The 18,492-nt window shown below is 39.5% G+C and overlaps 1 protein-coding gene across 1 annotated transcript in view; it reads right to left on the reverse strand.

Annotated features, from left to right (window-relative positions):
- LOC119908108 overlaps positions 1–18,492 on the reverse strand; it is a 119,336-nt gene that overhangs the window by 42,527 nt on the left and 58,317 nt on the right. Inside the window, exon 5 of the mRNA XM_038725860.1 lies at positions 16,083–16,355. Within this exon, the coding sequence (XP_038581788.1) occupies positions 16,083–16,355 (273 nt within the window). The remainder of the gene's footprint in view (positions 1–16,082; positions 16,356–18,492) is intronic.

An 18,492-nucleotide genomic window follows, 5' to 3' on the forward strand; every position in this document is an offset into this window, starting at 1 on the left:
GTATAAAGTTAAATTAGTTTTTTATTTCTTTTATTTGTTCTTTATTTATAAAGCATGTTTCAAAAACAAGTTACAAAGTACTTTGACAAGTGCAAAGGCAATAAAACACATAAAAACAAATGTACGATAAATACAAGAAAACACTTGTTATACGTAAATATAAAATATATAAAAATAAATAGAATAAAATCAGGAAAGGCTCTCCTATAAAAGTATGTTTTCAGAAGGGACTTAAAAGAGTTCACTGACTCAGCCGACCTGATTTCCTCGGGCAGGCTGTTCCAGAGCCTCGGGGCCCTGACAGCAAACGCTCTGTCCCCTTTAGTTTTCACTCGAGACTCTGGAACAGACAACAGACCTCTGCCCGAGGATCTCAAGGTACGTGCTGGTGCGTATGGGACTAAAAGGTCAGAAATATAACAAGGCGAGAGGCCAAGAAGAGCTTTAAAAGTGATCAATAGAATTTTAAAGTCAATTCTAAAACATACTGGGAGCCAGTGTAATGAAGCTAAAATAGGAGTAATGTGGTCATATTTCTTTGTTCTGGTTAAAAGCCTGGCAGCTGAGTTCTGGACAGTCTGGAGTCGATCAATAGATTTTGGGTTAAACAGGTGAAAAGGCTGTTGCAATAATCCAGGCGTGATGAGATGAAGGTGTGTAAAATGGTCTCGGTGTCCTTAAAAGTTAACATAAATCGAATTTTTGATATATTTCTAAGCTGGTGCTCAAAACTGAAACTACTGTCGAACCAGACACCAAGATTCTGTGATTCACTGGGGAACCAGCAGATGGCAGTATTTGCTTTGCCATCTGCTGGGAGCCAATGACCAGGATCTCTGGATGCTGGATGATTTTAATGTTCAGTTTTTCAGTTTGTTTTGTTTTCTCTTGAGGGAGGAGGAGACATTATTGTGGAATTAAATGTTTTGTGTATTTTCTTTTACAGAATATAAAAATTCCACTCCACTGCTATCTGGTTATAATGGATGTATATTTGCCACCTACCAAATCTTTTGTACAAGACAACGGCCAGCACCAGCACCACCACAATAATGCTGTGTGATTGTCCAGGTACATCAGGAGGTAGTTTATGATCTAAAACACAGAAACATTCACAACAGTTTTGTGGTTCACATTTAGTTAATAATGGATGACAACAAAGCAAACAAACAAAATTGTCATTTCTTTTACAGTGGATTAGCTGATCAATCTGTGTTTTATAGCCTCAAGTTTGAAATATGATTCACGCTCATCAATATGTCCGCGAGGCATCGGCGCAGGTTTTTATTTACAGCATCATGTTGAAATTATAACTTATTGGGAGAAAACCAGTAGTTCATTTTAATGATTGAATAATTTTTTAACATATTTTTTATATATACAGTGAAGATACGATCTGTATGCAAGTCTGCATCAAACATATTCATCTAATTTCTCATATTTCGACTTGATGTCATTGCTTAGTATCTTAGGCGTGTCAGCTGGGTGGAAATTAATTTCTAAAATCAATTATTTTCCTATTTTTACCTTCTCATGCTTCACATAACACCTCAGAAAACTCTTAACTTACCGCTATTCACCATCAGTCCCGTCCTGAGCAGGATGCAAACTGCGACCAAATACATTTTAAACACAAAGCCGACTCCCTTCATGTTTTAAAACTCAGCTAGTTGAACTGTTGCTGCTTCCTTCTCCTTCACTGTACTTTATGTTTGACAGTAGATGGTGCATTCAGGTGGTGCTCCAAAATAAGGACGCTGTTGCTGCCTTTTAGTCACATCCAGGTTTCAGAAAGGCAAATTAAACACTTTTCGTGCCACATGAATTAGTCGTGCTTTTAATCAGATGAGGGACACACCAAAAATATTAACATGTCAGTGCTGTTCAATATTCATTTAATAAATATAGTTTAACAACAGACGGATCACTAATCCATAAAATACCAGACATTTGCTGCTTACAGCAAACAACGGTATTAATTTAATCTTAGATAAAAAACAGATGAAACTCCTCATCAGTCCAATCAGTCAGTAAGTTAGCATATTTTATAATGACATAAAAAATGCCTTTTAGAAGCTGTTTAAGAATAAAACTTATATTTATCAATATAGTATGAATATAAGCAGGACTTTGAGTCACACCACTTGCTTTAAATGATCCATGAGTATCACTCACTTAAAAAAACATTACTGCAGGCTAAACCTGGTGACTACTTAATTGAACATACTTTTTACATTTTAGCTCATTTACTACAAATCACATATACTGAACTAAGCGCTAAAGCTTCTTTCCAATTGTGTGTGTGTGTGAGGTAGCCATAATCTTGTAGACTTTAAAACATCCTCAAGGAAACATAATGTTGATTGTCGGTGATTATCTGCAGCAAGTCTCAATTCAATGCAAGCATCAATAAAAAATAATAAATTAAAATAAAATCACATTGGTTATGAATCAGCCCTGACTTTTCAGAATCGTTAATTCTACTACGATTTAAGAACTCCTTTGCTAATTATTCCTGAATTGTTACACTGTTGCACTGATCTAGTTTTAAATATTTGGCTTGGGAGTAAAACCAGCATTAAAGATCTCTAAACTAACAAATATTTGAGATTATACGGAAGTCTCTTCAAGGTAGGACAAAAGACGGTATTAAAAAAATGGACCTAGCCACGGTCACGTCACCTGTTGGTTTGTTGAATACCGTTTTGAAGCCTCAAGTTTAGCATTTTGCCTGTCGCCATCTTGGTTTATTGGAACCAGAAATTACCATATTTGGACGAGGGAGTGGGCGCCAGCCAGCTTGTTTAGCAAGGTGTGACTGTAATTCACATTAACTGTGATTTTAACCGGGAAGCTAATTTTGGTTAGCGAAAAATAGCCTAATAAGCTTTTTCAACGGCGCTGACGCAGCAGAAACAATTCGCCTCTATTCTGATTGACAGGTCGCCATGTTAGTGACTTGTCCGTCACAAGGTAGCCCCGCCCTAAAGCCTCCCCTGCTTTCTGCTCTATTTTCCTCTAAATGGGACCATCATTTACTACATGAATATCGTGATTTACTGAAAAACACTTGAAACTAGCGACGATAACCTCATTCAGAAAGTGTTTACTGGGCAGAACCGGACGGTGGTCATTGAGTTTTTCATTTTCAATTTATCCTCGACCAGGCTTTTAATATTGTGGGCAGATACGAGCAGCCCCTCCCAACTTGGACTGAACAAACTGATGCATCAAAAATAATTGGCCTTAACACCCTCAACCTACCAGATCTCAACGGTAATGCCACCAAAAGCACATACTATTGCACATGACCACAGTCACACCCTCTCTGCCTCCATCAGGTCGCAGATACCCGTCCCTGGCCTGGAAACGGGTCAGCTACAGTAAAAGTGTTGCGCCTTCTGCAGTAGCACCACTAAAGTAAATGTTATCTGGGTTTTTTTGTGTATGCTGCTTGCTAAACTTATGTGTATGTTAGGTATGCTTGAGGTTTTGTACAGACTGTGAAGACAAATTTCCTGTGAGCGAAAACACAGACTATCTATCAAAAGGAGATCCCATAGAATAGCCTAGATGTGTGTGACTTGGTGGAGTTCAGAGATACAGTAGAGAGGCCAGCTCATACTGGGCTATTTCTGCTGGCCGACTGAACTCTACTCTGTCTTAACTTTTTAAGTGTAGCCTATATAGTTACTGTTGAATGCTATATTTAAATAAATCAACTACGTTTGAAAAGTACTGTTGTACCTACTGTTTGTAGGAGCTTTTGAGGTGTCATTTAAAGTCTATGCAGCCTATAAAAGGTGGAATTGCAAGAGTTTGTGTTGGCTGTGGGCGAACGTTTGAGAGAGTTAGAAATCAGCTTCCATTCAAAGTCTTCAAAAGTAATCAGGTGCCTGAGACAAAATCTTATCTAATGGAGCTGCTCTTCACACAGGGTGAAAAGAAGAGCTGCAGCAATGTGCACACTTTACTTTACACTTTGGCGTACCGGGACTTCTCCCAAGCTGTCGGTTCCCTTTGGGTCACAGAATCTGATAGGTCACACATTTTGGCGTCACACCTGTCCTCTGCTCTGCCCTCTCCATATCAGGTTCTTGGGCGCTACGTGACGCTCACCTGTTCCCGTCGGCGCAGAGAGAGGAGGGAGAAGAGAAGCTCGGGTGCTTTTCAAGCAGCCGTGTTCTGAATGTAGCTCGTCAGCGTCACTTGTCGTGAACAACCTGGATGGGGCAGGTACAGTACAACCTCTGAATAAAATGAGCATAATGTGACCTCTTTGAACAAGGCAGATAAATCATTAGCCCCTTTGGACAGAGTGGTTTAGTTTTCAAGATATAAGTGATTATATTTAGCAGAACACATGTAGCTTAGCATAAGTTTGACCAGGACTACCTTTATGCGTCATTCATTGATAACTCTCTCTCTCTCTGCACCCACTAACAGCTGACTATGGTGTTCTCCCTTAGTTTTTTCCAATCAGATCTTACCACAGTCAGCACAGCCAATCATGAAGTCAATATCAAACTTTAAAATCTTTTCTCTCCTCTGCTGCCAGCTGTCATTTCAATACAAAAGGCTGCTGAACACACTGTGTAAACATTCACAGTGCAGGGTGGGAAGCTAATAATAAAATCGTTAGCATGTTAATTCCCCAATGACAAATTCATAATATTAACATTTTAAGTATATCTCTGCAATCTGACAATCCCAGTCATCTTTTAAGTATTAAATTGATTTCTGAATCTGAATAAATCCACTTACTTCAATCAAATATATAAATATTTATATATGTAAATATAGTGTTTATCATCAGTACTACACTTTTAATACATTTTGAGTAAAATATATTCAGTCTGCAGCTGACAGACTGAATCAGGTTTGATTACATATATATCGTTCAAGAACCCAAAAAGTAGTAACTTAAAAAAACCCAAAAACAAGCCAGCGAAGAACACAGATGCATATTTTATGACACAAAAATAAGTGTATGAAACTCCATAAAAGTGGCAGGAACAAGCACTTGTTACTAGTAAGAAACCTAATCTGTAAAACATCATCAGAATCCTTTACATTAATTAAGTCATATTGCGATTATTGTGGACAATACTGCGATATAATGGTAACAAATAGTACCATTAGTCTACTTAAATGTTCAAAATACAGACATTTTGTATTGAGTATTGCTCAACAAACAGACAAAAGTCAAACATGCATAAGAAGAAATACTTTTTTTTGGCACCAGTCCAAAAAATACTGATTTTTTTCCACAACAGCTGCTTAAAACACTCGTCACAGAAAACTACAAAGGGAGTGTGTTGCTCTCAGGAGGAGGCGGCCAGAAGGAGCACATATTGGCACAGCGGCACCCCGGATCTGACTAAATCTACATCTATCCACAGCAGAGGAACCATCCACAACCTGGAGGAGGAACTAGTATAAATGCATGAATTCAGTCAGTAATTAATGAGCAGACTGCAGTGCACACAGAGACTAGTGTCACATGCAGCAAACCTTTTTGTTTTAATTAAATCGCACGTTTTTGTGGTTATGTAATGACACAGGATGACTTGCGATTGCAATTAGATTAATCATGCAGCCCTACTTGGATTGGTTCTGTTTTATGGTATCAGTTAAACCACAACACACAATGAACTTCCTTTTTATCCAGGTTACCTTTAAACCCTGTTTCCCACAAACCCTTATCTACCCTAAATGTGTATTTATAATAGCCTGTTTATAGAAGCCTCCTCTATTTGAGCCTTTGCGACATTTGAACCTGATAAACGTTTACTCACCCACATGATCCAAACTCTAACAACTCTGAGATAATAATGACTTTGTGCTTCAGCTTAAAGAGACACTGAAGAAACTACAAACTACAGAGTTCTGCACAGGTAGAGTGTCTCACATGTGAGACTACAGCTCGTTAGCAGCTCTGTGAGGCTGCACAGCGCTGCTTTGAGCTGAATGCTAACATTAGCATACTTATATGCTCACAATGCTAACATGCTGATGTTTGGCCGACATGTTTTTACCATGTTCACCATCTTAGATTAGCGTGCGAGTATGTAAAACAGCACAGTACAGCTGAGGCTGATGGGAATATCCTTAGCTCTGCAGGTATTTGGGCAATTTAAATATTTGACCTGGTGATGGTGCTAGAGTCAAAGTTACAAATCATCCTGAGGGGAACATGAAGGAACATTTTGTGCCTATAGATTATATTACATTATTACTATGGCAACCGGCAGCGCTTGTAGAAGCAGCAGCCGCTAGCTCCTTCAAACTTTGCTACACTTTTGTTTTGTTTTTTTATCTGTTTTTCCAGCTTTATTGACAAAACATGCATTACCTCTGACATACATAAAGTCATAATAAGATTTAGACGGGGTTTTTGGATAAAGGAGCAGCAGACCACGGTCCACCCGGTCCAAACAACCGGACCAGGCTCCACGGCGGGTGCGGTGATCTCTCAGAGGAAAGAGAGCCAGCAGAGGAGCCATGCTGGCCCAGCTTGGACTTAATTTTGCTAAACACAAAATATGTTGACCAGATTTTGTGCCCACATCATTACAGAGACCTGCCTCATACGGGACACTGAGCAGTTCAAGTTCAGAAAGGTTTATTTGACCAACAAAAAGCGAGCACACTTACTTCAGAGTGGCTGAATCCAAAATAAATGAGCCACAAGAAAATACAAAATCCACAAAACACAGAAAGACACAAAGCGACAGCGCTAGGCAGGCTACACACTACAAAACACTGCAATGACCAGACAAAGACTGAACAGAAACACCAGGTATATATACACACAGGGACTAACGAGCAGGGCGGGAGCATCACAGGTGACAGGGATCAAGGTTAACGAGGCAGAGATCTTCTCATCTAGTTTTTGACCATCGTCAGGTCTTGTGACACAAGTGTATCATCACGACCGTAATCTGAGCCTTTATGTTCCCACCGCTTTTCTTGACTATGTGGGTCAGAAGTGCTCAACACTTGCAGTTTGTGTTCATATCTTTTTTCTTAAGCTGAAAGGTGATAAAATAATAAAATTTGAATGCTTCTGCGGGGGAGTCGCAGAGTGAACTGCTATGTTTCTCTCCAGGTCACCGTGCATGTCATGTGACTGAAAACTATGAATATGTATATAAATAACTGTATTGTTTTATTTTATATGTTACCGTATTTTATTATAAGCCTATACTTAATATGTTGTGTGTGTAGCATGAAGGAACTATACATTTTGTTTCGTTATGCAGCCTTTTGCTGTATAATGACTAATAAACAACCTTGCACCTTTAACCAGATAAGTGAAAACTTTGACCTAGTGGTGGCGCTAGAGGAAATGTCAGGTGTTCACCAGAGCCTTTAAGATTCATCATTTAGCCACCATGGATATCTGTACCAGATTTTATGACGGTCCATCCGACAGTTGCTGAGATATTTTAATCTGGACCAAAGTTGTGGACCGACAGACACTGCCATCCAAACACAAAGCAGCCGGTCTTATTCCAGAGTAACAGGAGAGTGTTGTTGTGCCTAAAACTCAGCTTCTTTAGAGTCTCATTTAAATACCTAAAAAATCTTATAGGATATTGTAGTGACTATGCCCTATATTTAGCTGCTACAGGTAGTTCATTGATTTATTGTTCTTTATGTGTACCCGAAAAACGATGTCCAGTCTTTTCCGTAAAGTTTGCAGTTTGGCGTTTATTACCTGCGTCCACTTACAATAAATAATACGTAATATAAAAGTAGAATAAACAACATAATCCGAGCACAGTTAAAAACAGTTTGCTGCTCTTCTTCAATTAACCACATCTGTTTGATGAGCGAGTTGGTAAGATCTGGACCCTATAGCAGTTGTTCATTGAGCGATGTTCCCTTGAAGCAGTCGAAGACCACTCTTAAGGTTCCTTTCCTTGAGTGATACACCCCGTGATGTGGGATGTACCAGAGTTCCCCATCATTGCGAGTCAGTTGATCTACTGGTATCATTTCAGCATAGCCGTTGTCAATCATTTCTTTGAGGAAAGCTTTATATTCAGTGTGAAACATCTCATTTTTACCAAATTTGTTCAGGCTTTGGATGCTCTGCTCTGCAACGGTTATTTGGCATGCTGGGATTTTCTTGGTTGAAAGGTAAGTCTAGGCAGTAGTGACCATCTGTCATTTTTGTTGAGTGATTCACAATATCCAAGAATTTTTTCTCTTCTCTGGACATTTCCTCTGTTTCCTTGCTGGTTCCTTCATTGAAATCATGATTGTATTGTTTAACCAGTAGCTCCTCTAGATTCACAACAGACATTCGATTGACAGCAGTAGGGTCCTCACAGCATATGGTCCATCCCTTTGGCTATTGACCACTTCCCAAGGTTCCAATACCTTCGCAGAATTTGTGCCAATGAGCAGCTCAATGCCAGCGTCTATTTCATGAATCTTGACATACTTCAAAAATGCATATGTTTGTAACACTGCGTCTCCTTTGGGGGTCTTTACTTGTACTGGAACAATAGAGAAAAGACTTCTTCACTGGCCCTAATATGCCCACATGTATGATCCCAATTGATTTCTCATTCAGTTCTGTTTTCTTTCCCCATGTCCTTTTGTTCAATGTGAAGAATTTCAGGATGATTTTTATTGCACACGTCACAAGTCAAACAACTATTGCAGTCTTTGCTCATGTGTCCTACCTTCAAACATCCAAAACGGACTCCATTTTCCTTTTAAGAAGTCTATTTTTTCCCTGCGCATCTTTTTCCTGATTTGTGGAGAACGCACCAATGTGTGACCACCTCTATCACAGAACAGACAGGAATTTTGAGAATTAGCAGCAGATACATTTTTCATCCCATTTGTCGTAATTGTTTCTTGTTTTGGTGTTTCTACAGGTGTTACAGTTGTTGCAAAACTGCTTCCCCTTGGTCTCAACTTTTCTCTTGCACTTGATCAGGTAAATAGGTGTTCACATGCGGATTTAATTTGATTGACGTTTTCTTTTGAGCAGTTCCTTTTCTCAAATATGAGTTCATCCCATCAGATACTCTTGAGCTGTTTCTTGATCCCATTGATTCAAGTACATTGATTTTTGCATTGGTTGCTGCCAGTTCAGTCTCTAGTTCCAGTTGTTCCTTCTTCCTTTTCAGTCGTTCTTCCTGTGCCTCAAGGTCATGCTTTTTCTGCAGGGCGGCAACCCATTCCATGAGAGCAGCCTTTTCTGCCTGAGCTTTAATGCGAGCAGAGGATGCAGAAGATGCACGTGATGAAGAACTTGATTTGTGGTTTGATTTAGGTTTTGATACATTAGAAACGCTGTCATCCGGTCCAATATCATCTGTGATTACACTTTCAGCAATGCTGTGTGTTTTATGCCCTCCAACCTCTGAAAACCACACATTTACATCCTGTATAAAACCATCAAAAGTTTCCATTTTTTGTTGAAACCAGTGATTTTGCATTTGCATTTACAGGCAGTGGTAACTTCAATGACTCATGATTTCCTTTGGCTGCATCACAGATGTTGATTAAATTAACGAAGTTAGATTGCACTTCATTTGCATTCTCCTTTGATTTCATGAGCTCTTTCAGCATTTGTTTTGTTTGCATTTCAAGTTTCTTGTTTTCTGACAGTTTTCAATGAACATTTCCAAACCTTTAGCAGTGTGTTCAATGACCTTTTTTCAGAATCCAGTGCAACATCGCCATCTTGTGATCGAATGTCAGACTTGACAACAGACATATTTGATTCACTTTTAGAGCTCAGTTCTCACTTATTGTAATGGCAATTTTTCCTCGCTTTACCAATCTCTTTGCCATCATGCACAGGTAGGGGTGAAGTTTTTATGCAGACACACAAGATGATTTTCCAGAGAGATTATTGCAGTTGAGGTTTGTGGTGCAGGAGTAAATAGTACAAACACATGAACATACCGGTTGATTTCTTAACTTGTTTCCAGTTGTTTGCGTGTGGTCTGGTGAGAACTGTTTGCGCTCCCCCTACCGGTGCCTCCCACTTCCTGTCACCTATGCCCTCTATATACACCCATGTGCATCTAATCACTGCCACCCATTGTCCAAAAAACTAATATAAATATATCTAAACAAGCATCAGCCTTACCACACAACATAATATCATACAGATATTATTTTTTACAATATTCTCAGTCCATTTAATTTCTCTCCTAAATTTCAAACTCCCCTCTCTGGTTTCTATCGCCTGCCCCAGTAATAAAGACATCAGTTTTACCGGCCAGTTTGCTTTCAGCACACTGAGGCTTGTGTACTCTGATGGAAATGATGCTGTTGTTGCAGGAACTTCACGCTGCGTCCTACACATTCTCATTCACAAGACTGGCGGTGGCAGCAGGGTCATTGGCTGCAGGGATAAATATCACAAAGATTATGTATTCTGTATGGATAACATACATTATATTAGTAATTATAATTATGTGTTTCAAACATTTATTAGTGCTGGGCTTGCTGTAAAAATTATATCGAGCAACAGAGATACTTACAAGAGTCACCATCTGTAGAACCCTGCAGAACACCGAAAATGGATTTAGGAGATTATAAATGTATGTAAGTACCAGTCCTGTACATAATATACCTTTCCTCTTTTCCTTATTTATCCAAATATATTGTAATAGTCCTTATCTGTTGATGAAGATCATGTGATATGACTGATAGCTCAGAACAGCTATAAATGGACCCCTGGTGAGACTGTGATATGCTGCCAAGCTTCAGAATCTGTGCCTGTGTCAGTGCCCTGTAAAGTGACAGGAAACGTGTTTCAGACAATTTTCACTGTGTCTGACCAAAGTTTATCTTTTAAAGGCTACAACATGGCCAGGACTAAATCAGGACTTGACTTTTTTTACCTCTGCAAGTAGCTCATACTTGTGTAAACAAAAACATGGTTGACACATTAGACTAATGTCTATTCCAAAATATAATCCAAAAATGTTTTTCTTTGAGATTGTATTTGTCAACAGAAGTTTATAATTTAAAGTTTATAGCACTGGCAGGACTAAAGTATCCTTTGAAAGAGTTCTACTTTGACTTATCATAAGACACATGTTCGTCTCATAATGGAAAGTTTTTATTAAAAAAAAGAATCAAATTCATCAGCAGACATCACTAGAGGACATTTATCAGATTTCAACCAGCTCCCTCTGAGACACGAAAGGCTTTACACTATTTTTTAAACATACGCTGTTGTATTACCCAAAACACATTGATGTCTGTCAAAACAACTGAATTATGATTGCGTAGTAGTAGCAGTAGTCGTCTGGTTTATTAGACGCAAGACAAGAAGTGAAATTTGGACACATGGAGGACCACATGTATTATTTAGCACAAGAGCCAACAAAGCGTGTTGAAAACCGTAGCTTCTCCTTCTAGTTTGCAAAGGGAGCGGTGATGTGAGCTGAGATGTTGGTTGCAATTCACACCCCTCACCACTAGATGGCACTAAAACCTACACAATGAACCTTTAAGGGACGACACACATTCTTTCATGTTATGAAAACAAATCAACAGATACTCTACTCCATCAGTATCGGCCTGCCTGGTTAAGACAATCGTTGGCGATGTGTTGTACTTACCAGTAATGCATCTCTTGCTAAAGACCACTAGCAGCGTTACCCAGATCACACTCACCACTCCAACCAGAACAACAGCAACCACTGCAGTGCTGGGAGGCTCTTGAGCTAAAGCACACAAGATATTCAACTTTAGTTTTAAATTTCAGCAGCACTTCTGTTTGTTACTTTAAATCTACTACAATGTTGATGTAAGTCAGTACAATATACACATGGTGATAATTATGGTAGAATTTTCTCAAAAAATTACATAAAATCAGTAATAAATGCTTTTGAGGTAAAAAATATCACAACGGCAAAAGCAAACTGATCAAAATGATGTACTGAGACAAAACACTTTGGTCTCGTGCTGCTGCTAATAGTCAAAAACACTTCCCTTAAATACTCAAATACCCAAAGATTCTTCTAGTTTTTAATCAGAAACAATCCCAAGTATGGATGTGGAACTTTACTAATTGTGTTTTGCCAGAAAAACCAAATGAAAAAAATGTCCAGTTAAAAAAAGTAAAAAAGACCAACTGTAGTTACATAAATTTTTCTTACCCCATTCCTTCTGAACATGTAACCTGGATGCAGCGTGAGTCACTTCACAGGTGAATGTAGACGTGTCGCTCCTTAAAATCTCCACACTGTCTCTTCTCTGGAAGGTGTTGTCTTCATTTGGTCGAACGCCAAAGGTAAACACTCCGTCCTCTTGAGTTAGAACACTGCCGTTCCTTTTGATCTGCAGGATGACGTCTTTTGGATAGAAACCTGAGGCCAGGCACGTCAACGTGATCTTTGTCTCAACTTTGGTGTTCTTTGAAAACATGTAGACCTCCGGTGGAGCTGGAAAGAGAAAAAGTTACTGTTTACCGGTAGCCAAAGTAGAAATTTACAACCCAGACCCTGTTTCCCAGAAGAATGTTAAGGCTATGATGATAATAAAAAGGCTGCGTTCTACTCCCTCGTAGAAGCTTCTGAAAGAACTACATGTTTTATTTTAGTTATTTGAGTTTCTGTTATCATGTTCTCTCTTTCTTCTCGTCTTCTGTCTTAATCTCTTCTGGCTGAAACTTTCATGATGGTATATTTCCATGTTCTGTATCCGGTAGAAATGAACACCCCCTTCCTGCAGTTCCTTTGGACTCGAACTCTGGTGCAGACAGAACAACAGTACTCTGGTACGTCTCTAAGGGATGTTCTCGGACCACTGACAAGTGAACTCTGGAGAGGTTCATTTGTAGTGTGAACACCATTTGAATCAATAACAGGAAGCGCACTATTGTATGTTTCATTTCATTAGTTAAAGTGGTCATATTATGCTCATTTTCAGTTTTGTAGTTTTATTTAGTGGTTGTACCAGAACGGGTTTATATAGTTTATTTTCAAAAAACACCATCTTTTTAGGTGGATTTGACTTTATATGGTGTTGCGCTGACTTAACGTGATGCATGCTGGACTTAAAATAAGGTACGCTGGTTAGAAATTGTGTCCACCTTTCGCCTTTGCTGCAAAATGTCACCGTGTGTAATGAACCAGCAGTATCAAATCCTGGCAAACGAGGTTAGCTGAGTTTCCCTGCCAGTCAGTCAGAACTGAAGAAGTCCTATTTTTCAGCAGCGTCATAAAAACAAAGAAAACTTTTCATTGGACACTAAATCATCATCATAAAAACATTTAAACATCGATTGTGATTTCATGGGAATGGGATATTTTATAATTGTATGTTTCTCTTAAAATCCACTGAGCAGACAAGGAATCTTTACCTCTTTATTTGCGTATTTGATATTGTAGTAATGCACAAGTATTAAGTAACTGATAATTGTACTGGATTACATTTTTAAAGTAATCCTCCCAACCCTGGTGGTAAGTTATCAATTTGTAACAAATCGATCTTTCATGCATACAGTTTTAACTGTGCACTGTCTCTATATCACACTAACAACTTTATGTTCTCTGACTGCCTGAAGAGTAACTAATGTTTGATAGGGAGGGTGAGGATGAGCGGAGGCAGCAGCGGACGTCTTGTCATTGTGTGCTGCACCTCAGTGTGTTTCTCCACCAGTGTTTTTGAGGGCATGCCACACTAGCTGCTAGGTGAGCATTTTGACACGTGTTACAAAGCGACGCAGATCGTTAACGGAAGTAAAGGATGGACTACAATCGAGTTTTCAGTTCAGGAGCACTGAATTCTGTCGGAGATGGTAACTCTATTTGGGCTGGACTTTGGGCTTTTTCACTTTGCAAACCTATTACATGCACAAATTTATTATTAAAACCAGAGCATGGGACATATGAGGACACTATTGAAACTGAAGGAATTCCTTTTTCTTTCTGCTAATGAATCACATTTTTGGTAGCAACTCACAAAACTTTGCCAAAATTCAAGTCCCACGAAAATTTACATGTCATATTTTTTCGTGCATGGGCGTGGCAAAATGGCATGTTTCTAAGGAATTTATGATATATCATATCCGGACCTACAAAAAAGCCTGTTGAAGCAATGCCCTAAACCCAACAGGAAGTTGGCCATTTTGGACTGATTTACATATTCCGTTCTTTAACAGACTCCTCCTACAGAATTTATTTAATCGCCTTCACATTTTCGCTGTGCAATCTAATGGCACTGACAATTAAAAGTTGTGCCATCTGTGAGGTCTCATCGAAGGGCGTAACCGTGTCTTGCATCCAAAATCGATGCTTTGCCGTGGAAAAGGAATGTGCAATAACTTCAGTGGACATGCTCACATCTGCACCAAACTTTACATGTATGATAACAGTCTCGTCCTGAACACATCAATATGCAAATGCAGTCATAGCGCCACCTACTGGCAACAGGAAGTGACCTTTCAAAGAAGTAGCCCCTGTTCCCTGTTTCAGCTAAACGCACAAAACCTTTTTCTGCACATGTATCATCCCAAGACGCACAAAAAAGCATCTTGGAGCTATACCCTAAGCCAGGGGTTCTTAACCTTTCTGGCGATCCCTTTCTGAAGTTGAAACTATTTCGCGCCCCTGGACCAACTGGTAGGCTACTACCAGCGGTGTCTCCCTTTCTGAGGGTCTCATGTGCCCACACGGATTTCAGTTTCCCTGTCTCCTGCACGTTTGAACACCTCACACACTCAAAACAATGCCAGAGCATGCGCTCTGCATTTCTTCTTTGTCTTTTTATAGCTGTTGGCATTACCACCACCTGCTGGATTAAACAGTGCAAAATATTTACAGTGTCCACCCAGACTGATTCCATTCACATCTGTAGTCCGTCTAGTTATTTTCTTTCTATTTTTGTGTTTATAGCAGCATTCTCGCGACCCCACTGGGACCAGGGGGGTCCCGACCCCCAGGTTAAGAACAACTGCCCTAAACCAAAATGGAAATCTGCCATTCTGATATTAAAGTGTAATTTTGGCCTATTTTTTGCCATTTACAGTCTCCATACTTTTACGAACTACTCCTAAAGAATTACTCTTATTGACTTTAAATTTTCGCTGTGCAGTATCATGGCAAAGCTGTGAATTTTCTTTGAAGGACTCATCCTTCGAGGTGTGGTGTCTAATGTCAATGATTCGCCATGAAACAGGAAGTTGTTATAAATTCAGTGAACATTCTTACATCTGAACCAAAATATTGATGTTTCTTAGGAGTCCCACTCTGATGTTAAAGCCACCATTCACCTAGCAAGCTGAGCAGGGCTCAACGGGGCGGAGGCATGTGACTACACACAGTATGTTTTTAAGGGGAAAGTACGTGCCACATGAATCCCTGAGAACCCTGAGGAATAGCCTGTATCAAGAGTAGGAACAAAGGGGCTAGGGTTAGCTTTAGCAGTTTGTGGTGAGCTCGTGCACAGTAGGCCTGCTGCTTTGGAAAACATTAAAAAATAAATTAAAGAGTGTAGAAATGCTCATTACAAACATTATGAAACCAACTATTATCAGGAAAACTAAAACAAAAACAAACACTTACTGGCGTTTTGAAGCTGCATTCGCCCATAGTCTTCAAACTTCTTCAACCACTCCATGCACTCGTTCTGCAGGTAGCCCATGGTGTATTCTTTTAGGACCTGGACCCCATCCCACTTCCTCTTGGTCGGGACGGCCGCGTCAGTTGGGGCGACCCAGACTTGTTCGGTGTCGTTAAAGGACAGGAAGTCGTTTCCATCGTAGCTGTACATGTCCACGCCGCGGTGGAACTTAATCGTGCCGTCAGGCTGCTTTTTGCCCTCACAGCCGTGCATCCACTGAAGAACATGGACGTCTGAAACCAAAAGTTATGCCAGGACAGTGAGATGAATGGATAAATAAAAGCCAGGCAGGATGATCAGATGGATGTGAGGTGGACAAATTTGAATATTTATGGTTTTCTGGTTAAACATCAAAGAGTCACTGGTTTATATTTGCTAGAGCTTTTATCTGTAAAGTTATTACAGTTGTTGGTTTCATGATCTTCATCAAAAAGTGGTCGCTGCCCTTCTTGTTTCATGGATCTTACCTGAATCATTCTGTCTCATTCGTGTCTTCAGGATGTCGATGTTGACGTTGAACCACTGCTGTTTGCTCAGGCGGGACTGTGTTCCTTTCTCCCAGTAATCTGCAGGCAGTCTCTCTTTCATCCAGTCCTGTTTGGGAACTTTCTTCTGGTGCTCGCTGTCAAAGTAGTCGATCATCCTGCCGTCCAGGCGACCCATGGCTGTGAACTGGTGGATGCCCGGGAGTCCGACAGGTTCGGAGAGAGCCGTGTAGATGTAATAGAGGGAATGTCTCTCTGAGAGTCACACAGACAGACAGATATTTATTAGACAAGTCACATAATTCATTAGGCCCTTTGGAGAGAGTTACTGGGACAGAGATGTTTGGTATTTCTGTTTTGTGTGGTATGAACAGAAAGAGAACTATATCTGTAAGTGACATTAACATTACTCCTGAGCTCAGTCTAACCGATTAACTCAGGAAAATGAAACTTATAATTATAGATTCTCTCAGTTTCTGTATGCTCTTTCTGACCACCCTCAGATGAGATAGGAGGCCTATTTTTGTCATCAGTTAAGCTGCTTCCTGTGCCCCAACTATATTTTGTCACATTTGACTCACGTGCAAGTTTCAGTATTTGTGCCGCAAAAATGTCAGTTCTATTTTTACTTAGTAACACTGACACAAATGTTTAGGTTCCTGTTGTAATAACTAAATGAGTCAATACATTTTTAATGAACCAGTGATGTCTACTCACTTTCAGAACACTTGCTTTTCTGTTTCATTTTACAGTAAATTGAGTGACTTTGTTAATCAGATCAAATCAACAGTTGTAGGACATAATTTTGGGCTCTGGTAACACGCTTATATAGTTTTTTCTTTAACATTTTTCGTTTCACATTTACTGAAACAAATTTCAGTAGGTCAACTGAACAGAAAAAATCTTTAAAAATCTCTCTTATCTCTCTACAGACGCTGTTTGCCGAAATATGACAGTTTCACACTTAAATGTTTGGCTACTCACGTGTTTCCCCAGAATAATAAGTTCCACGTTTAGTTAATGGATGGATTTCGACAAACAGACAAAATTGTGGATTATCTGATCAATCCTACTTTATTTTGTGGTCCCAAGAAACATGAAACACATGCTTCTTATTACTTGTATATAGACTTGATGTCATCACTTAGTTGCAGTATCTTACACGCACGTGGACTGGGTGGAAATTCATTTCTAAAATCAATTATTTCCTATTTTTACCTTTTCCTGCTTCACATTAACAAGTCAGAAAACTTACCGCTGTTCACAATCAGCCCCGTCCTGAGCAGGATGCAAACTGCGACCAAATACATTTTAAACACAAAGCCGACTGCTTCCATAAAACTCAGCTAGTCGAACCGTTGTTCACTCTGTTGCCGCTTCCTTCCTTCCTTCCTCTCATACATCCGGGACACGTTTGGGTGGTTTGGCTGCTCATTGTCAGTGCAGAAAGTATTCAGTTAATTATTTAATGACAATTAAAAACAAAGTGACTAATCACTAATCTCATAAAACACCAGCCTCAGAAGTGTGAGAAACTGAATGTACACTGACATTCTTTTGGGCTCTGGTAGCTCTTTTAAAGTTTGTTAAACTGAACACATGTGAAGGACTGAACTCAGCTGCCGGGGTTTTTGTGGTTTCCCTATCAATGTGTGAGGGCAGCCAGCTCGAATATTTATAAATAAATCATCAGGTCTGGCTTTTAGTCATTTAGATGAAATAAAAACTGATCTCTGACCTCATCTCACTTTCAACCGTCTGAAATCCCCCTTTCACTGGAAACTTTCTGTAACAGACAAACACTTTACAGAGTGATTGGTCAGCTGTGTGAAAAGTTGTCAGTTTTTAAATTTCTGGTGCTGCGGCAGCAGAAACTTCCGGCTGTGGCTGGGTGGGTACTGTCCTTTAGTATCCTTTGGATTAGTTTCATTTTATGGTATCAATAAAGACAACTCATAATACACTTTTAATCCAGGCTTAAATCCTGTTCCCCACTACCCCTTATCTACTAATCTAAATATGTATTACAAGCCTCCTCTATTTGACCCTTTGAGACATTTGAACCTCATAAACATTTGCTTACCCACATGATCCAAACTCTAACAACTGTTTGAGATAATAATGACTTTGTGCTTCAGCTTAAAGAGACACTGAAGAAGAATATTTTCTGATTTCATTGGGACTGCAGGTGGTCCACTTGTTTTCCAAACTGCAGAGTTCTGCACAGGAAGAGTGTCTCAAAAATGATCTCACATGTGAGACTCCATCTTTAGCTTTTAAGCTAAATGCTAACATTAGCATGCTAATATGCTCACTCTGACCATGCTAACATACTGATGTTTAGCTGATATATTTTTACCATGTTTACCAGCTTAGTTTAGTGTGCGAGTGC

Source organism: Micropterus salmoides, unplaced genomic scaffold (genome assembly GCF_014851395.1).
Source record: "Micropterus salmoides isolate LMB-PRFRI ecotype aquatic unplaced genomic scaffold, ASM1485139v1 Ms_hic_scaffold_17, whole genome shotgun sequence".
NCBI classification, from domain to species: domain Eukaryota; kingdom Metazoa; phylum Chordata; class Actinopteri; order Centrarchiformes; family Centrarchidae; genus Micropterus; species Micropterus salmoides.